The following is a 22,683-nucleotide window of genomic DNA, read 5'->3' as shown; positions in this document are numbered from 1 at the left end:
GTTCTCTATATGAACAAGTGGAATGGATTGGATAACGACGCACTGAAGGGGCTCTCGCTGCCTTACACTATGAAGTGAAGGGAAACTGACAGATTTATGATCATATTTAAGTGAATAATGTTATATCATTGTTTATTTAAACTCAGATCATGGCCATTATGATTATATATAATATATATATATATATATAATTATATAGAATATGTCGGCACTTTTTTTGTAATAATTTTTTATATATATAGAAAAATTCCAAATTATTTAGGGGGGCTTAAGAATATTTTAGGGGGGCTTCCGACCACATAAAGCACATATTTATTTAGCATTAGCATGCTACTATTTTGCGGCTAACTTGGCGAACCTATTTTCAATGGTAAGCTAGCGAGGCTACAATTAGCATTAGCGCAGGGCTAACATAATACAAACACTGCGCAACCTCATTAGGCACAACGCAAATGTTATAATTTTGGATTAGCATTAGCGTAGCTAGCTGTTTTGTGACTGTCAGCCATGCATTATCATACCTGAAAAATCTTCTTCAGCTCCTGCTATAAGAAAACATACTTCCTACGGGCACTGCACTAGTAGCTAACAGCTAAATGCTGCTGCACTGTGTTTGGTTTGAACTCTGGGCTTGACTATCTGACCTGAGTCGTTATATTCCTTTAACATGTCATGTCATGTATTCTGTGTAAAGACTTTAAAACTAGAGTAATGAGCTCTTATTTGTGATGTGTGGTGAGGTTCATGACTAGTGATGCACTGATGTACAAATATATGAACCCAAAATAGAAGCTTTTATTTCAATTTTTACCTTAAAGGGACAATATGTAGTATTTATGGGTTTATATTACCCAAAATCCACTTTTGTATACATATTATGTGCTCCTGCATTGTCTAGTCGCTGTATAATATTCTTTGTTTCATTTTCGTAGTGTTTCAAAAAGTCATTTAAAATAACATGGTCGCGGGCCGCGGTTGCATAGCCACTGTTAGCAGCAAGACGCCATGTTTCTGCCGGAGCCTGTAAGGACAAACGCGAGAGAACAAATCAAGCGTCTCTTTACTTGTAGCGGAAGTCCCGCCTCCACTCTCTCTGCTTCGTCTGCTACGGCCGCGGTAGCTCGCCCTCTCCCTCACCTCACGAACCTCATCTGCTGACACGGAGAGAGACAACGAGGACGACATTTGACCAGCTGAGGATACCGTAGCGCTCAGGGAAGGGAGGGGGTGAGCAGAGCAGCAGGTCTTTGTTGTAAATTTCAGCCTCTCCTCTAGATGTCACTATAAACTACTTACTTCCCCTTTAACTGAAACATTTAGTAGTTTTAAAGCTTTTAACTCAGTCTTATAAGAGCTGTTTCTGTACTGTGATGAGGTCAGAAACCTGGCTGTCAAAAAATCACTGATTTAATGGGAACTGCTTTTAGGTGTTCAGGAAATGTGCCTGAGTGAAGTGAGCAATTTATTATGTGCTCGACTGTCAGAGTAGAGACAGACATGAGGATGTTTGACTAATATTAAAGACAATGTGATGTCAACCAAGAAGATACAAATCAAATGATATTCTGACAAATAATACAAATTAACAGGGAAAAATACAAAGAAGCAAAAATGTTAAGGGAATATTTTTATTCCATTTGAGCTGCACAGAAATCAGCAACAAACAGGTTATTTTAACATTTTGAAGTCATCAGCGTTAAGAGTCAACTCCTCCACAACAATGTCTTCTGTCTGTCCTAACCTCTGCTGAGTCTTGTAGCGTGGCTACCAGTCCCATGAGCTCGGGTAGCAACACCTTTAAAACAAAGCCAACATATAATCACATTCCACACTCAAATAAATGTACAGGCTATTTTTGCTACATCTCAACTTACTTTTCACTACCACCGCAGGTAGCCTGTGTTAGATGAATTTCACCCCCATAGCATCGATGTTATAAAAGAAGCTCATAAAGTTTAATATCAATTTATTGACTAAAAGTCATAAAAGTTGCTCCATCTATGACCTGGATGACTTAGAATCAGAACATGCTTTTAGCGATACTAAATATTTCAACTGTTATCATTTTTCGATTTTTTATTATTAGTTTTCTTATTCTTATTATTTATCAATCAAATTATTGCCACTTTTTTCGATCCCCAGCGAGCGTTACAACACAGAGAGAGAAGGCCCTAATTTACTCAAATGTCCTCCTTGTAAGATGGTCGAGAAAACAAATAGCAGTCAAAAAATGTTTGCAGGACATTTGTCTTTTAATGTACATCAGCCTGTGGCGTACACATTCACCTGCCAATGTCAACATCCCGCCAGTTATTATTTAATGAAGTCCCCTTCATGATCACCCCACGCTCTTTACTTTTGAAACATCTACATGTCATTAGACTGTGAAGCAGAAAAAACCTGAAGAACACACATGCAAGCCAAGGCAGTATATTCAGTGTAAAAAAGAAAATTATACAAAGAAATAAAACAACATGTTAGACCAAAATAGAGCATAAAATATGACAGTGCAGCATAAAAACATTTATTTTAAAATGATTAAAAGAATGTACAGTGCAGTGAAGGATTCAAACTTAAAGTGCTTTAAAAGAGTTCAATCATGAGCATTGGAGAATAGAAATGTTTTCAACTTGGGTTTAAAAACCATCACATTTTGTGCTGATTTCAGTTCTGTTGTTATATCGTGTTCCACTTGTGTGCAGTATCGTTGTGACTGTGACGGGCATATCTCGCTGAACGTTAGTCAGATCGACCTAGGATTTTGGATATGGGTTGAGCACGGCCCGATGGTGTGCATCCTTGATTTACACGGTTTTTGGAGTAATCTAAATTTTTGGTGATTTATCACGCTACACCAGGCAGCACAGTGGCTCATCATCAGCATACCAGACCTCCCTCTCGCAGGACACTTCCTCCAGCTCTTCTGGGGGGACCCCAAGGCGTTCCCAGGCCAGCCGAGCGACGTAGTCACTCCAGCGTGTCCTGGGTCTTTCTCTGGGTCTCCTCCTGGTGGGACATGCCTGGAACACCTCCTGTGGGAGGTTTCTGACTCTCTCTAACCACTAACCACTCTCTAACCTTTTTCAATCACACTGATGAGAGGACCGGAGGCTGGATGAAGATGACTGTTGGTATTCAGGGCAGGAACATACAAAACCTCATCAGGTGGCAGTGACACATCCAGATACATTGTTGTTTAGTGAGGTGGCAAGGATTTCACATGCTTCTTCCCCATTTCAGCTGGAGCTAGGATGTCAGTCAGATTCTCAGTCTGTTGACTGTCTAAAGAGAAGTGCTGTTGAATGATGCTGATGCATGTTCCATGAAGGGCTGATGTTGCTTTTGTTGATGATGGGCTGTGGTCAATGTTATCAAAACCACCATTGATAACCTTGACTGCCTGAGGTGGGACCACAACACCAAACTGCTCCAGTGACTGATCACCGAATTCGCTAACTCTATGCTGAATGTTTTCAAGCGGTCATATGACACACATATTCCTCTTTTATGCATGGTCTCCACCAGATATCTACTACCACTTTGCTGGTGTAGTTTCATTGCCAGATATAGCGAAGCTGGTTTCTGAGATGCATCTTGCAGAGTTGAAAATTATTTGCTGCCCAATCAAAGTTGCATCCTGGGACTTCTCAGGTCCAGGAGGTGGCTGATCAATACCCGATCCATCAAGATGCATGTGTAAGAATGATCTCAGCATGGGAGGGATAGAATCAACTTCACAAGAAGTTGAGAAGGAACCTGTAAAAGCATGCTTCATGGGGAGATACTCTTGCCGAAGGATTTTGGCTGCATGGAAGATGATGGAGACATCAGTAGATGTGTTATTTTTCATGTCAACAACAGCTCTGCTCAGGTCATCATCAAATACAAGGTACCAGACACAATTAATTTGGACTGATCTGATGTCAGGAATCAGGTGTTCAATATCCTCCCGAAGGCATGTGGTGTTGCATTTAATGTTTATAAATCCCAGATTAGCAATGTGCTCGTCATAGAAGGCTGTCAAGTTGCACATCACCAGTGATTCCCCTGAGCAACGATAGTCCTCTACGTATTCAAGCAACTCATTGAGGATAAACAATCGGCTTGAATCATCAGCTGAACTACATCCTGACTACCACCACTAATGTCCACTATAAACTCAGGCAGATCCCCTCATGCCTTCAGCTCCTGGATGTTGTCGACAGCTTCTTTGTTACATGATTGCACTATTTCAGGATTGTTTCGCAGCTTGAATGATGAAGAGGGATCTAATGTTTTTTCCATCTGTAGGGTAACCCTTACCCAAGCTAACTAGTTAGCTAGTTATTAGTTATATAACGTTAAACACATTTTTCCATTCAATGGGTAAATCATGTGTCCCTCAAAGTGTTAACCTTTCACCTCAGACCTTGAACAGCTGTCACAGCTGTCACATCCCCTGGTGCAGATGGGAAGTGTTGTTGCAGGAACTGATGCATAAGCTACTCCTGACTGGTCAAACTTTCATGCTACTTAGGACAAATGTAATGTTCAGAAGTAGCTGCACTGCTTAAATACAACATTTTTGAAGGAAAAGATAAAGTCACTTTGATGACACAGTTGGATGACAAAATGTGAAATGTGCGTTTGAATTGAATTGAATGACTTTATTCCTCCCCCGGGGGGAAACACACATTTACAACAGCTCAATTAAGGTGACAAGAGGTGCAGAAATGTGCAAGTGCATAATAAGTAAGAAGCAAGACAACGTAAAGATAAGAGTAAAAATAGGGTAAAAAATAAAATACAATATGGTAAACAAATCACACTCTAAATATAAGTAAGACTCTAATAAAATAAAAATACAATAAGGTAAAAATACGCTCTAATATAAGTAAAAAGAAGTAAAATGTAAGAAAGAGTAAGAAATAGAATAAAATAAAATACAATATGCTCTAACATACCCCAAGTGCAAAATAAGAGGAAAACTGTTGGTTTCTTAAACTTGAAACCTATTTTATTAGATTCCTTGACCCCCAAAATGTACACTTTGACACCAAATTTGTCATTATAGCTATAACAGAAGCCTCCCTACTATGTGGAAAACATCAGAGAGGACGCTGAAGAAGAAACTGATCGTGTGTGTGGGTGTGTGTGTGTGTGTGTGTGTGTGTGTGTGTGTGTGTGTGTGTGTGTGTGTGTGTGTGTGTGTGTGAGTGAGAGGGAGACTCATTTTTTTTCTATGTCTTACTTTGAGCAAAAGACTGAAATCCACATTTTCTTCCACAACACAATCATTGACAGTGATGCATCATTACATGGAGGAACTCAGTGAGCTCTGTCTGCGTATTCTGTGCATAATGAATGACGACACACTGACAAATTTGACGATTTGTAAATCCAGCTCACATGGATCAGTCATGTCTAAACATACGGTACATGTTACATCAGGAAAAAACACCCACATGATCTTTTCACCCAGAGAGATTCTGGGGACAAAAAAATTGTGGAACAGAAACATGAGAGAACAGAATGATGAGCACAGTCAGTAGCAGCACAGGTAGGCGGGTCAGTTCATAGAATAGAACATAATTTAATAGATTTAATTGTCACTGCAAAGTACAACGAAATTGAGGTCGAAACCCTCACATCAGTACAAAAAGGTACAAGAGACAACATATAACAGGCACAGTATAAATTAAATAAGAAACAACTGTATATTAAAAAAACAATAGATCTTTAAAAATAAAAATAGACAGTATTGCACTTTTATGTATCAGTATCTAGTTTTTTGGCATTATTCAATGCACTGATGGCTCTGGGAGTCGTCTCCTCGTAGCTCAGCCCCGACTCCACGAAGCTCAGGTAAACACCAGCAGTTTGTCTGTCAGGTTGTTCTTTCTAAGAATACTTAGAAAATACAGTCTCTGTTGAGCCTGTTTTGCAGTGCTGTAGTGTTTACTGTCCAGATCATCTCATCCGTGATGTGATGTGATGTGGGGGCCCAGGAACCTGAAGTCTGAGATCCTCTCCACACTTTCTCCATTCATGCATATTGGCTGAATGTCGTGGTTTATTTCTCCTGAAATCAGTGATTAGCTCCTTGGTTTTGGATGTGTTGAGGATCAGGTTGTTCTCTGCACACCATGCTGCCATCTGCTGTATCTCCTCCCTATATGCAGTCTCATCCCCTCCTGATATGAGCCACACAACAGTTGTGTCATCAGCAAACTTGACGATGGCTTCGTTCGGGAGGGTGGGAGTGCAGTCGTGTGTGTGGAGAGTGTAGAGTAGGGGGCTCAGCAAACAGCCCTGTGGGGAGCCGGTGCTAAGGGTACGACTCTGACTCTCTGGGGGCGATTTGACAGGAAGTCTTTGAACCAGTAGCAGTCTGTTTGGTATGATAGTGTTAAAATCTGGATGAAATTCTCAGGAAATTTCCACAATGGGACCAGGAACAAGAGACTGAACCTTTGCTGTCAACAAGGATGTTGTTTGAATGGGTGAATGTTACACATATTTAGCTGTAAGAGTTTTTAAAAATTGTAAAAACTAAATCAAAATATCTATCTTGAACTACATCCAACACTGTACATCAGTTTTAAAGTCACAAAACTTGTTTTATACAGTTATATAAGTTCTACATTAAATAAAATTAAAAAAATATCCCCTGTGCATTTTCTGAAAGCTCTCACACACAGAACTATTACAGACATATTTCAGACATTTCTCTGTTGTTTATAGGAATTATTTTGGTGAGGATAATTATAGACAATTGCCCCTGCACAAATATCACACATTACTCCTTTTAAATGTTAGATTTTTCTTTTTTTTAATAAAATGAGAATAATGATATAAAAATTACAAATATGCGTTGTTTTTACAAAAACATTTCCTGTCAAATTAATTGCAATTAGATATTTATTCAAAATCGTTCAGGCCACTGTTCACATTTTATTATATCGCCTCTTTGGTTTGAACCAGAACAAATATACAGCGGGTCCTCTGAACAGTTTTACAGATGTCTCTAGTTTTACTATCGTTGTCAATAGGAAAATTAAACTGTACAACAAGCACTGTTCTCAGTAGACCACACGCAATCAGGCTCCTCATCCCATGTGCAATATATTGTCTTTTTACACATGTGCAATATAAACATAGATCCCATACTAAATCTCTGTCTAATAAGTAGATATCTAGTCCATACTGTATATATTCTGGAAATGGTTTATTATGTACACTATACATTGTACTCTATTTAATCTTTTATATAGTCTTAGTGTTTATCTTTTTATTTTGTTTTACTTTTCCTGTTGATGCATGTTTATTATTTATTATCCTTATCTTTACTGTCTTGCTGCTGTAACACTGTAAATTTCCCCACTGCGTGAGTACTTTTTTGTTGCAGTAACACGAGTTATGGAGGACGAGACATATCAATAAATAAATACAGGAATAAATAAATACATAAATACATAAATACATAAATACATAAATACATGTTAAGCATGTATTTATTAATTAATTAATTGATATATTTATTTATTGATATGTCAGGTCTCGGCCTCCATAAAAGTGGCCACTGGAACAAAAATCGTCTTCAAGGCAGAAGGGGCGGTGCTCTATACAGTTCTTATAATACATCTGTGCACTGTCCTCGCATCAGTGGGCGGGGCTATAGAGGGAGGAAGAGATGTCAGAGAGACAGACGAGAGAGTGAGGAGGAAAAACGCCTCTGTGGAACACACGCGCACATACCACGTATATTTGCACACACATTCTTACACTGAAGACACACACTGCGAGTACACACTGGTTTAATATCTCTATATCCTCCGACGAGGAGCCGTCCTCGTCGTCAACACTCCCTCACTGACCGGGGACAGATGGAGAAACAGGCCGGAGCTGCCGGAGCTGCGGGCGGAGCAGGGCCGAGCAGAAAGCCATGGAGCTCGTCTAGCTACGTCGAAGCGGTCGCTGAATCCCTTGACAGGTGAGCAGAGTCCGCGTCACGACAGAGATGTCACACACTGTTCGTTCACCGCGACGTTAGCGCGATGTAGCGTTCTTCATTGCGTTTTCGAAAACATTGAGTCGGTTTAGAAGATAATATCATGTCTCTGATCTTATGTTTTGCAGATATTAGACTCCTAAATGGTTGAAGAGTTTTTTCTTTACTTCGCAAAATGTTAAGCTTATTATTCTGCTGGAATTGGTCGTACACAGTCATGTACACACTGAGTTCTTCATTTTTGAATTAACTTTACTGAAAACATTCTTATGGACAACATACATCAGACATGTACGCCATCTAGTGCACTAGAGAGGTAAGGCATTGTAGTAACTCGTGCGTAAAAGAATACCTGCTCTCTTTCTACCAATTTCAAATATAAATAGTAAAACAACACTATAACTCTTGTTTCTTGTATTTTTTGTTTGTTTTTTACTCCTTTTGGTCAATAAATGTAACATTTAGGAGGTTTCACTAGCAGAAATTAAATGTAGTTCTAGCAATGGAACAGTAGTAGTGACATGTTTTGTCACAACATTTTTGTATGGTAATATATATATATATATATATATACATATAAATGTTATAATAAAAATATCCCCTGTGCATTTTCTGAAAGCTCTCACACACAGGAGTATAACAGACAGATTTCAGACATTTCTGTTGTTAATAGGAATTACTTTGGTGAGGATAATTATAGACAATTGCCCCCTGCTTATATTCTACCCTTAAGTTTGTATGTTAGATGGGCACTGACACTACCACTTAAAAGATTCATGGTATTCATGTGTTTATTTTATGTATCTATTTATTTATGCATGTATGTATGTATTTATAGTTAGTTAGTGCTGGGCAGTATGGTTATATTTTAATTATATTGTGGTATTTTTCTAATTATCAACAGTTTCACAGCATACAACAGCATTTTTTGTGCATGAGTATGAATTATAATTATATATAATTAATAATTATTGAGGGATGTAGCTGAGTGTGTGTGTATTATGGCGTCACATTTATGTCAAAAGTTGTGAGAGTAGTAAAACATGCTCACGACGAGCAAATACTATTACTGCACTCACGCAAATATTAATGACAAGGACAAGGTATATAGACCTATTCTGTAGGAAAGATAACCTGAAAGTACTTGTTAATGCGAATGTTGCACAGAAGTGATGCAAAAACACAAATGACGGGAGAATGTGCTACGCGAAGTGTGCATGCACGAGCATCTGGACATTAACTTTTTATGAAAACATGAATGAATGAATGAATGAACATGAACTCTTTCCTCTCTTTTCAGTTCATCTGGTTCTCATGTCGAGTGGTGTAAACAGCTGATAGCAGCTACCATCTCCAGTCAGATCTCAGGATCAGTCCCACCTGACATCAGCAACAGGGATAACAAGGTAGCTAACACACACACACATTCTTGCACATCATTTTTACTATAGACACAATGCATTCCCTAGCCCCTTACGCTAACCTTTACCATCACTCTACCATAACTCTAACTATAGCCCTAAAGCCAGGTCTTAACGCCTAAAAAGCTCTTAAAACTTGTGAGGACCAGACACAGTATCCTGACTTTCCCAAAATGTACCTATGGTTTATACGTTTTGTGGTCCTCGCACAGAGGTTTTTCTGATCAGGTTGTGTTTTGTAACTAATAGGCTGGAAGAAGACCAGATTTCATGGTAAGACTGTCAGAAATGGCAGTATGTGTGTAAACCTGTGGTCTATGTGCTATCCAGTGTGTGTGTGTGGGTGCAGAGCTTTGTCTGACGCACTGTCACATCTGCTGTCGCTGGTACACTCTCTACGCTTCTTTCAGCCACAGCTTTACTCCACCAAGTCACACACCGGCTCATGAACGTCAAATTTTGTTACTGAATGAAGAGTTTGGGTCAGAGAGGAAATACTAGAGAGGTTTATGGCACAGCTGCCCTAATATAACAACATTGATAATTATATTTAAAAAGAAAGTTTCTGTAAGGGTTAATTCACCAGGAAGGTAGTGGTACAATGTTATTAGTTATTAGTTGTGATCCATGCATTTTCAAACTTACTGTTTTATAAAAAATAGAAGCACATTATTATTTCTTAATTAATGTGTCAAATTGTAGTTATTTACTTCCTGAACAGATTTTTTTTTTAGTGGAATAAAACAAAACTGGAAAAAAATATCTTGTAAATCTCGTCTCATCCTTTTTAGAATTTTATTTTATGTGAATGCAATATGCTTGCATATGCCTATATGTCGTCATATAGATATAATATCCATATATTGCCCAGCCCTGATACTGTATGTACAACATACGGGACTTCCAGCCCCGAAAAACAACATCATTTATATTGTAGTACAAATCCTTAGCAGTTTGTCTGTTTCCCGAAACAGTTCATGGACAGATATCATTCTCCTCAGTGAGCACCACAGAAGCTGTCATTTCCCCTCCTGCTGTATCATTTCAGGCTCAGGCTCCTGCTGCACTTATTCACATGTAGTTCTGTTGATGTTGCTTATTTTTGAAATGCACACAAATGTGTTTGCTTTGCCGCTCTGTAGCAGGGTTTTGGTGCAATTTTGTTCCGGGGCTCTTTTGCATTTGCACCTGTGTGTCACTAAATGCACTATGGTTCCTGTAATTGATCAGGTGTTTTGAAGTGTGGTTGTATGAGGTACAAACAGTCCAGCCCTGCTTCACTGAAAACATGGCTGCAAGGAAACATTTGAGCCATGAGTTCATCGAAAACAATCAGTGTTTTTAGCTGCTAGTCTACTGCTGCCTTATTTCTAAAGTAAGTTTCCAATTAGTAAAGGCTGTCTAATTGTGAGATAAAGTGGACAATGTATTTGTAGACTTAAGCAGGAGGAGCCGTTGTTAGGTGAGCCTCTTCCTCGTGTCCCTGCTGGCAGCCATGTTTTTACTGAGCGCGAGCTTTCGTGTCTCAAACTGGTTCTTGGCACAGAGAAACACACTCAGTGCTGTCAGTACCTCATATAACCGTAATTTAAAGAAGCCTTTACAACGATCAGTTTAAATGGGATGCGATAAAATGCCACACAGTAAATTATTTTTACTATTTCACATGACGTATGTGTGCATTTTTATGTGTGTGTGTGTGTCATATGTACTGCGTATCTGCAGGTGTCCAAGAGGCTGAATTCCAGGGTAAGAGATGAAGTTTTATTTAACTTTATTTAACTCAGCAGGATGCATTGTTAGTGTAGAGTAATTCCTGCTCTCAATATTGTAATATTGTTAACTCTATAAAACTCTATAAAAGTGGTTCCAGGTTCTAGCATAATAACAATAACGATCAAAAGCGTGAATTTTAAAGATATAAGATGTGTATTTCCATGATCACCCGATTCAATAATTTCTCTCAGTTGGGTCACACGACGGGGGATTAAGTTCCTCTGCGCATCTATGTTGAGAGATGAACTTTTGCCCATGTATGGCTTATTTAAGGCTTATTTGGATCTTACTTACAGCACACACACACACACACACACACACACACACACACACCAAGAAAAAGGTTGATAATTCTTGCAAATGCGTTGTACCTTTTTGTTAAAATGCAAAAACATCTCATTGTTAATATACTGTATATCAAGCTTATGATAAACAGTATCACCATCTTGGAAAATTACTTTGCAGTAATGAGTGTAATTATTTTTGTGGTCAGTGTTTGTTTCTTGTTGGAGTTTGGAGTTCCTTTTCCAGTTTCTGTTTTTATTAGCAAAGAACCATCGTGAAAATATACATTTACTGCGCCTCCATGATGAAAATCACTGGTAAAGGACATCAGCTGTAGCTTTTCAAAGTTCCAAAGTTCATCAACGTGTTATACTGTTGGTTCTGGTGTCTGGACTTGAAGAAGTTGTTAGGTATTTAACTAAAGGTTATTTCATGCTGCCTTTAATTCAATCAATCCATCAGCTGTAATTTCTTCCTCCAAGTTGTCTGTCTGTCTGCCTGTTTGTTTGACTAAGAGCAGCATTACCCATAAAGTAACAGACAGATTACAAGTTATCTTTAAATGGCCAAAAGAATAATTCAATTTTAGTGGTGATCTGGAGAGTATGGAAGTGTAGACCTGCCACAGCAGAGAAGGAAATATCTGAGCCAGTTCTCGTTCTAACGAGATCATTTTGTCGCCGTAACTTTCTTGTTGTGATCACGATCATTCTCAATATACTCAATATACTCAATATAACCTGTTCTGAGTAGTTTATGCTTGCAGTCTTAATGCTACTTGTACTACATGTAGTAGTGGTAGTATGTAGCATGTAGCGTGGAGTAATCCATAGCCAAAGACTCTGAACAAGATTATGCATTTTTCTAACTTTGATGATAACCTAATTTTTCTTGTGAAAAGTAAACTTTGACCTTGGATTACTCCTAAAGTACACAGTAAAAGTGCTTCATAATACTTCATGTCTTCCATTCAGCACGTTCCTCTGCTTCCTAATAATAAAGCTTGTTGTAACAAGAAACATTCTCATTGTAATGAGAAATGTTATTGTTGTAACACAAACAGGATCTCATTGTAAACTTAATTGTAACGAGACACCTTGCGTATATATAAGCTCAGATATTTTTTCTCACCTGAGGCATTTCTACACTTCCGTAGGATAGGGGTACACATTCTGGATTTTTAAGAATCAATTGTTAACCTTTGAAGATAGTAGAGTGTACTGATATATAGTTCTGCTCTTTCACAAAGAGACCCAACATGACATTTCTGTGTGACCTATTTGGTCACACTTAATGGAAGCCCACTCAAAAGGAACACATCACACATTATGTATGTAATTGCAGAATATGAAGAGACGACACTTACTGTCCTGTAAAACGTGCATTAAAATGGAAACTTCTCTTTCCACGCACCACAGGAAGTGAGGAGTGATGACAGGAACAGTTAGCAGCACGTAGATTAACACATGTATTTTTTCCTCTCTTTTTTTCCTCTCTTTCTCTCCGTGCTGTTGGCTTTACCTGACAGCAGGACTTGCATGATGAAGGGCACTGTTACCATGGAGACAGTGATTCTGAGCATCCTTCCAATGCTTCGGCAAGTCTTTCACTGTCTCCTCACTTCTTCAGTCTGTCCTGATATGCCAGTCTCACCCTCCTCTAATCCTCCTCCTCCTCCTCCTCTTTTCCTTGTCTTCTCCCTGAACTGCACTGTTCTCCAAACTATTTAAAGTTCGCCTTTGTCTTTAAAAAAAGACAAAGGCGATCAGACTCCACTGTTTTCTGTTACATTTTGGACTTTTTTTATGAAAAGTCGGGCGCACTGTTGACCATTAAATTGACGTGAGAAGTTGTTAAAATGGCATTTACTTTACAGAGCAATCCCTGCAGAGTTTGTAGGTTAACCAGAAGAGACAAGGATTAGTTTATGTCCGACGAGGTGGGGGTGTGGCATCACAATGGTGGCTCTACATCATGATATCGGTCAGCCAATCGGCACAACCCTATATATTTTTACTGTGTAATTGGTCATAGACATCTCTGCCACAATAGGATTTCTAATATTAACTCGTATATAAAGTATGTGGAGATGAGAGGCAAGAGAGTGTATGTCACTAACCACCATTACATTTCAAACCCCACATAAAATAACATAACTATGAGAAAGTAATATGACATTTTCACAATCAAGGGGGTAACTCATTCATTCTTATTCGCTGGTTCAGATAGCAGTTGGTGTTTACAGTGGGAGAAATGGGTCTTCTGCCCCCAGCACTTCCTGTAGTGCATTGCAGTTATTGACTTATTACCAGAGGAGGCGTTTTGACGCCTCAACAATAGAGTTTTAATAATTGACATAGTTAATTATGTCGGCCAGTCGTTGCAACCCTAGTGATTTCATTTACAACCTTTCTTGAATGCATCTTGAAGCCCTTCTGCACTGTGGATTCTACAGCTGTGATGAAATTTACCAGGGTCTTTGAATGCATCCTCTTAGCTGCTTCACTCAGCTCAACACTTTGAGAGCCCTGCATTACTGTAACTCGCTCGAAGATTGTCGTTTCTTTTGGAGTGGAGAATGTTCCAAAATATGTCAGATGTACAAAAATAAATAATGTCTGAATATTTTACGCATAATCCCATCAACTTTACGAATAGGTGGTGATTCTACTTTTTAATGTAATAAATTAAAAAAGTGCGGACACAATTATATTTGGAGCTAAAATAACACGTTAGGCTGTTGATGCTGTTAAAGTAGTTTGACAGAATTCTTTCAGCTTTTCCAGTTCATATACAACTTCCTAGTACACACATAGCTTGCTATTTTTTACTTTTTTTTGTCATCAAACACTTTGCAATCACAAGGGCTGCAATGTATTGTTTTGATTGTGCTATTATTCGTGCAAATACAAAAATGTAATAGCTACATGTTGGAATTGGAAACATGTCATATCTGGAAGTTCTTAGCCTTGCATTAGGTTTAATATAGAGTAATTAATAATGTGATGATGTCAAATGTAGAGCTTCACCACATGTTATGATATAAGTGGGGGATTTTTCCTTCCAAAATAAGGTGAACAATCAGCTACAACCTCGTTTTCCTCTAAACAAGCTGTAATGTATCATATAGTGTAAGCTCTCTAAATCTCCTGTAGATGATGATACCACAGCATCTTTTTTTTAGAAAGAAAAAAACAGTTTTCATAATTTTAGGTATTTTTCAAAATATTAGTTAATATTTTAGAAATCACTACAGACCTTATTTATCTCCTGTAGATTTTACTACAATATGTTTTTAGGAAGAAAAAAAAACGATTTTTCTGTTTATGCAAGCATCATCACTTCTCATTCCATCAGTTTGTTTGCTTTTAATACCCAAATAACAAGACTCCCTGATGTAAGTGTGATGATGATTGCTGACGGCAATGATTTGCTGTGTGTCTATGACACAGGGTCCTGCTCAGGTCCATGTTGTTGTTGTTGTCCCTCTGATGTCTGTTTTTTGGTTCTCAGAACCTTCCAGCTCTGAGATATGGGTCACAAGTCAGAATGGTCCAGAACCAGGTTCCTCTGCTGCCTGGAGAGACCATCCAGACAACAGGTATATATGACTCTATATTACTGTATGTCGCAAGCAATATTACACACACTGTTTAAATATTAAATATTTTTACTGTTCCAATCAATATCCTGTCCTGTTTGTTTTTGTGCCTGTGTGTGTGATGTACAGTCAAGGATGTGATGTATATCTGTCCGTTCAGTGGTCTAGTTAACGGGACACTGACCATCACAGACTATAAGCTCTACTTCACCAGTGTGGAAAGGGTAAAGTAGCCCCCATGCATTATTTACACAGTGTCATTATACCTTCAACTTCCTGTGTACAAAACCATGCATCAGTTGATGATGTTAAGTAGGGGTTACATGATTCTCCAAATCCTCCATTTGTTTTTTGATTTTAAGGTGGGTCTCAGATGGGTCTTCCATTTTTAGACTTGTCTACTGTAAGTCTAAGATCATTGGTTTTATGTCATGATAACTAATTAAATGTTTTATTTCCCATTTTGATTGTCTACATGAAGTGATAATGTAGCTCACCAAGGCCTAATACATTATATTAACAGTATGAATGTAACAATCAGAGGCTATTCTAGAGTCTGTTGGGGCCCGAAGCAAAGATTCCCAGGGGGCCCTTCTGACCATTGTTCATCACCATTATGTTATAAATAATCTGACACCAATGAAAAATGTATGAAGTCAAAGGTTTTTTATTCCAAATGAATGAAATGACATGGAAAAACCTTGTCATTTTGATATAAAATATCTGATCACATGTGAAGTGTGTTAATGTCCAGCATGTGTTCATGCAGGAGCCGTCATTCATTCTCGATGTTAACCTGGGAGCCATCAGCAGACTGGAGACCATCAGTGTCACCACACAAGGAGAGAACACCAAGGGACTTGAACTGGTCTGCAAGGTAGCACTTTTACACACACACACATATACACTGCTCTGCTCCATGAATGGATGTGTTTTCCAACTTGTCTTGCAACTTTTCTGCATCTGTCTTGTGTCTCTCCATCAGGACATGAGGAGTCCCAGGTTTGCCTATAAACGAGAGGAGAGCCACCCAGATGTGGTGGAGGCTGTCGCCAAACATGCCTTCCCACTATCTCATAACGTGGTCAGTTTTATTACGTGTCTTCAATGTTGATTTAATGTGATTAAATGTGTGTAAACTGTGCTTTAAGGCCAAAATGCAGGACTGACTACACTATTAGAAATAAAAGTGCTAAGTAGAACCATATAAGGTTCTTTGGCTTGTCCTCATAGGAGAACCCTTTTGAAGGGCTCCACCAAGAACCCTTTTAAAACCCTTTATTCAGGAAAGGGGTTTTAAAGGGTTCTCTGGATCAAAATGGTTCTTACTGGAACCATTAGTGTTACCAAGAACCTTTGAAAGGGAAAGGGTTTTTCATAAGCAGTTGGTTCCAGGTAGAACCTCAGCCCTTGCAGAAGGACCCTTTTGGAACCCTTATGTCTAGGCTGGTTCTTTTAAAGCTAGGGTTGACAAAAGTTTGTCACTGAATGGGCCCCCGCACTCCCCATGCATGTCAGGGCGTAGAGCAACCACAGATGACTATGGGTGCATGATGATGACGTCATCAAAGCACTAGGACAAACAACTTGTTAACGATGCCATAATTTATCTGTCTCATTCATAGTAGTGTAGCTGAACACTTAACACACATCCTGTGAATCTTTTTTGCAGCCTCTGTTTGCCTTCATGTACAAGGAGCAGTTTCCTGTGGATGGCTGGAAGGTGTACGACGCTACAGCCGAGTACAGGCGTCAGGTAACGGCGCCACTGCAGCAAAATTGACTCTCACTACATGCACACACACATGCCTCATGGCTGAACTGAGAGAACTCCCTTCTTCTATGTAACTGCATTCATTTAGTTCTTTAGTTTTTTTAGTTATGTTTATGAAGTGCTGTTTTATGAGATAACTTTGACATAGTCAGAGTCTTACATACTGCCTGTGTTAAAGCTGCGTTCCATTAACATCAGAACCTGGAACAGTACATGTTCCAGTTGAGATTGCAAACATATCTCGGGCTAGCCATTGTTGGCTGACTGCACTTAAATCAAGGCTTGGACCTAATTTATCATATTCAAGTCAATTCAGTTTTATTTATATAGAACCAAATCACAACATACATTATCATAAGACATTGTGCATAGTAAGAGAGAAGTGAAACAAACAATGAGGATGTAATAAGCATCAATGCAGAGAAAAAAAAACTCAGGAACAGGAAGAAATCTCTGACAGAACCAGACTTGAAAATGTGTGGCCATCTGCCTCAACCGGTTGGGGTGAAAGGAAAAATGGAGGACAGAGGAGAGGTTGGGGAGATGAAGGGAAAGAAGGACTTGAGTTAGAGACAAGAGAGAGGGACCAGGAGCAGATATATAACAGTTGTATCAAGTTATAGGTTTAGACAGTACATCTCTTGATGACATGTTTTAGTACTACAATGTCATTTATACAAGCAGCAGCAGAGATTGTTGACAACAATTATCCCGCGTTGAGCATAAGCACCTCCGTGCATCCTTGTAGGTCACACGTCAAGCATAAACAAGGCTTCAGGGCTAATGAAAAACAACAATTTACACTTTAAAAGATAAAAAGATATGTGTAATTATTTTATCTTCAGTTACTGCCAAATGTAAACAAATATATTCAAATGTGCACTCTGGACCATTCTATTTGGAAATAGCTGATGTCATCATTTGTTTTGCAGGGTCTCCCTAATGAGAGCTGGACCATCAGTAAGATTAACAGCAGCTATGAACTGTGTGACACTTATCCCTCCGTCCTGGTCATCCCCACCAACATCACAGACGACAACATCAAACAAGTGGCCATGTTCAGAGCCAAGCACCGTATACCGGTCAGTCTGAGTGTCACTGAACGATTCAAATACACATTGAAGACATTTTTATTGTGGAAGATATTGGGTTTGTCTGTTCCTCTTGGTCCTGGTAGTCTTAACCCAGTTCTGCTCCTCCTGCAGGTCCTGTCCTGGATCCACCCAGAGTCTCAGGCCACCATCGTACGATGCAGCCAACCTTTAGTCGGACCTTCAGATCGTCGATGTACAGAGGATGAACACTTCCTCCAAATCATCATGGATGCAAACGCACAGTCACACAAACTCACCATCTTTGATGCCCGGCAGAGTAGTGTAGCGGTCACCAACAAGGTAGCAAAATATTTATATCCGTTTACTTTGTCTCTCTGCCTCTTTCTTCAGCTTCACATTGTACTTATTCGCTTCCTCTTTAAGAACTCAGCTGAATCTAATATAAAATAACAGCATTTGTAAGTGCTAATCCTCTGCCTCTGCTGTAGGCAAAGGATGGAGGCTATGAGAGTGAGAGCTTCTACTCGAGCGTGGAGCTGAACTTTCTGGAAATCCCCAACATACATGTAATGAGGGAGTCTCTGCGGAAGCTGAAGGATGTGGTTTATCCCACCATAGATGAAGCTCACTGGCACTCTGCTATTGACCAGACACACTGGCTGGAATACATCCGGGTAAATTCAACACACACTCCATAACTATACAGAACTATATGGTTTTTTGAATCCTAAAGCATTGTAGCACTGAAGCAAATAACAAGAAGTTTGTTTAATAATTAAAAAAAGGAATCTCTTAAAGTAACTTAATGGTTAGAGACTGTAGAAGATACACATGAAATGGAAAAGGTTTAGGGGAAAAAAGATACATTTTTAACTTTTTAGCAGTTTGTATTTCCTGATATTTTTAGTTATTAATTTTTTATCCTTGTTTGTAGCCCAATTCGGTTTTAATATAGCGCTCACTCTCCCAAATGGCATGTGGAAACTGAATTTCCCTAAGGGGATAAATAAAGTTATCTGTATCTGTGTCTATATAAATCATGACGTGTTGTTCACTTGTGTGCAGCTGTTGTTAGCAGGAGCAGCTAAAGTAGCAGATAAGCTGGAGTCTGGGAAGTCGTCGGTGGTGGTTCACTGCAGCGACGGCTGGGACAGAACATCTCAGCTCACCTCTCTGGCCATGCTGATGCTGGACAGCTACTACCGCACTCTCAGAGGATTCCAGGTCACACACTGCATCACAACATTGTCAGCTGTGTCTGCTGAAGTTTCCATCTGTACACTGAGATTGTATGGATGTTTGTGTTGCAGGTTCTGGTGGAGAAGGAGTGGATCAGTTTTGGACACAAGTTTGCTGCAGTAAGGCTCTGTTCAAATCTTACTGAGCCCAGTGAAATGCTAAGCCCCATTTCCAATAAGTCGTACAGTTCAGTTCGGTTCAGTACATTACCCGATCATTTTTTTTGATCAACTGTATTCGCGTCATTGTATGAGGCAAAGTTTTTGCCAATGCTGACATTTTTCAGCTCAAGCGAATGATGCAAAAACATACCACATCATTTGCACTGCCTGGCCAGGCCAATGTGAAATAAAGTGACTTTAGACGAACGTTGCTTTTCTACAATTTGTTGAACAGGACGTTTGATACTGGTTTATTTACATTTCTATTCTGCACAAACACAGACAAACAGCATCATTTTTGGACTTTGGTCCCAACTAAAGTGAATAGGTCAGTAAGTGTTTCTATGTGTGTGTTTGGCTGCTCCAGAGGACAGTCAGGTCCTCTGTCCATAGCTAGCCTAACCTAACTTTGTACTTCCCGAAATGTAATTAATAACGTCAGTGTTGTTCAGGTGTTGTCAAGTAATTGTCCTAGATTTGAGAAAGAAGTCGCCAGCATAGACAGAAGATGCATCGATTTTAGTTCACCACGTTGAATGCATTCTTTTGTAAAGTATTGATAAGGCAGCTGGTGACATGCTTCCTGTTGTGTTGTTGCAGATGTGTACAGCTGAGGTTCTTGTGTACTAACAGTGTTGTGTCCTTTGTTGCAGCGCGTGGGTCACGGTGACGAGAACCACGCTAACTCAGAGCGCTCCCCTCTCTTTGTCCAGTTCATCGACTGTGTTTGGCAGATGACTCGACAGGTCAGAGTCCTTCATCACCATGCCTGAGTAAAGGCTGAAGTATGATGTTTTTGATATTTAAATGATGCCACTCTACATATTATCACTTCTCTCCTTTGGACTACAGTTCCCAGCGGCCTTTGAGTTCAACGAGCTGTTCCTGATCACGGTGTTGGACCATCTTTACAGCTGTCTCTTTGGTACATTCCTTTATAACAGTGAAGAGGAGAGAGCAACCAAGGCATGTACCATTCCTCTATTCTCCCAGTATTTGAAGATATGTCAGATTAAAGTGATCGTTTCTTTTTTGTTTTTTTTATAAAATGATTATTATTGTAGTGGAATGTTCTCAAGGAAAACATGGCTGCCAAAAGGTTGAACAGATTTTAGCCACATAATAAAATCTACACCAGCTTTAGCCTACAATATCTCAAGCAAGTGTAGATTGTATGAGGTGAGTCTGTTACCAAATGGATAAAATAGTTTTATCCCTGTTGTCTGCCTATGTCATGACTGGTTTTAGGTGCACACAGCATCTTTGTGTCATGACTTCAAACAACCAAAATAAACTAACCCTTTAACACTGCTCTGTTGTGTGCAGGAGGTGCAGACCAACACCGTGTCTCTGTGGTCCTACATAAACAGGTACACTGTAAAAAACAACCCTACTAGAAATAAGCCAATTTTTCTCACATTTATATAATTTTCCTGTATTAAGAAAAATAATCTGCTTGATTGGCTAGAATATTTAAAACTACCTTTTGAAAATACAGCCACTCTTAGACTGTAATGTGGCTTAATACGAGGACGTATCACAAGCAAAGAAATTGTCATATAAGAAATGTTGTGGGTTGGGCTAATGAGTCTTTCTCATTAAAATGACTTTAAGAATTTGTTTTCAAAATGTCTTGTATGCATGATTGCGATTAAATTAAGCTGTAGAGTTATGATGACAAAATTATATATATTTTATTTAATGAACTTGATTTTTCTAGAGATAACTTTCCTTTTAAGGAAAAAATAAATACATTTCCCAGAAACAAGGCTTTACGTTCTTTAAAGAAAACTTGTTTTTTTTTGCTTGACCTGAAAGTCAACCTGAGGACTTCACCAACCCTTTCTATGTGGACTACGAGCACCATGTTCTCTATCCTCTGGTTTCCTGCCGACACCTGGAGCTGTGGACCAGTTACTACGCCCGCTGGAACCCTCGCATGAGACCGCAGGTACACTGCAAGCAGCAGTATTTTTACAGCAGTGATGTATAGCAGTGTTTCCCTAACTTTATGTGTATTGTGTACCGACAACCTCTATTAGCATGTTCAGGTACAATATATATTAACGTAACATTATGATTCATACTTAAGTCGAAATGTGTGCTAAATTTGTTTAGATTATCATCATTAATGTCAGTGCTGCTGCTTCTAATAATCTTTGTGGGACCTTTTGTCTGGTCCCACAAAGACTCTTGCTGGGTAAGAGGGTAAGGATTTAGGGTTAGACTTGGGTTAGGTTAAGGGTTAAAGTTAGGCACTTAGTTGTGAAGGCTAAGGTTAGGGTAATGTCAATGATGTGTCCTTGTACATGTGTGTGTCTCCCAGGTGCCAGTGCACCAGACCCTGAAGGAGCTGCTGTTCCTCAGAGCTGAACTGCAAAGGAGAGTGGACGAGCTGCAGAGAGAGACGTCGTCCCACTCCCTGTCCTCCACTGAACACTCTCCATCTAACACACACGCCAAGGGGACGCCTCTACACACTGCCGTCTGACACACACACACACACACACACACACACATACAGTCTGTCACTCCCCCGTTTTTAAGCCAACCGCTAAATTACAACATTTACAATAAAATGAGAGGATTGTTACATTTATATTAAGATTCGTTGAATTCCAAAGTATTAAAAGAAAGTATTAAAAGCAGAGTCTGACATGAGCAACGGTGATTTACAGCTTCTTATTTATATTATTAAAAGTCAGTCGAGAAGAAGCAGCACAGACACTGAGCTCAGTGAAGGAAAAACCAGTGTGAATGTTTTTACTTCTTCTATCATGAAGCGTTACATCAAAGTCTCAGGGCTCTTTGATTTTGTAAATCTGCAGAAGGCTGAGGCACACGTTGTCGGTGGTTTTAAGAGCTTGGGTCACACATACGTGAATGCAAACACTTGCTCCTGCTCACTTCCTGTCTGTCTGCCTGTGTGAGTGCAGCTTCAACCAAACATGTCTCTGTGGTTGACTTGACTTAAGGCTGCACAGAATAGCTTAGAAATAATATCTATTTTAATTATTTGCACATCTTCACAGACGACAATTTCAGACAGAATTAAGAGCTTTTCTTTTGAAAAAATATGCACTAATTCATGAGATTCTGTTGCTTGAATTGGCATTGAAAAATAAAATCTAACACTGCTGATTAAATGTCCGTAAAGTAACTATTAGCATATGATAGGCTCGAAGAAGAAGCAATAATTCTCAAAACAGAAAGAGTCTTTGTAACAAGTTGGTGATTAAAGACGTCCACATTATCACCAGGCTACTGTTGTTAGCTTAAGCTTAATGTACTGCATTCACACATTTGTGACTGTTCTTGCTCACACTGATGTAAGAGTCACAGCCGTCATCTACACTGTTATTTTTTTAATGTATTCAATTC

The 22,683-nt window shown here is 39.1% G+C and overlaps 1 protein-coding gene across 1 annotated transcript; it reads left to right on the top strand.

Moving 5' to 3' along the window:
• Positions 1-7,865: 7,865 nt before the first annotated feature.
• On the top strand, positions 7,866-22,325 carry mtmr1a (myotubularin related protein 1a; the record flags this gene model as incomplete). Its single annotated transcript, XM_083909822.1, has 20 exons — positions 7,866-7,972; positions 9,291-9,396; positions 9,661-9,684; positions 11,137-11,160; positions 13,001-13,069; positions 14,986-15,073; positions 15,203-15,297; positions 15,843-15,950; positions 16,059-16,157; positions 16,746-16,829; positions 17,780-17,929; positions 18,053-18,241; positions 18,391-18,576; positions 18,968-19,126; positions 19,213-19,260; positions 19,956-20,048; positions 20,155-20,268; positions 20,629-20,672; positions 21,121-21,253; positions 21,629-22,325. 20 exons carry the CDS (start codon positions 7,866-7,868, stop codon positions 21,791-21,793), a joined length of 2,085 nt encoding a protein of 694 aa, XP_083765948.1. The 3' UTR covers positions 21,794-22,325.
• Positions 22,326-22,683: the final 358 nt, after the last annotated feature.

This window comes from Microchirus variegatus (assembly GCF_963457635.1).
Source record: "Microchirus variegatus genome assembly, chromosome: 2".
Classification (NCBI taxonomy): Eukaryota; Metazoa; Chordata; class Actinopteri; order Pleuronectiformes; family Soleidae; genus Microchirus; species Microchirus variegatus.
This window is presented reverse-complemented; position numbering and strand designations above follow the sequence as displayed.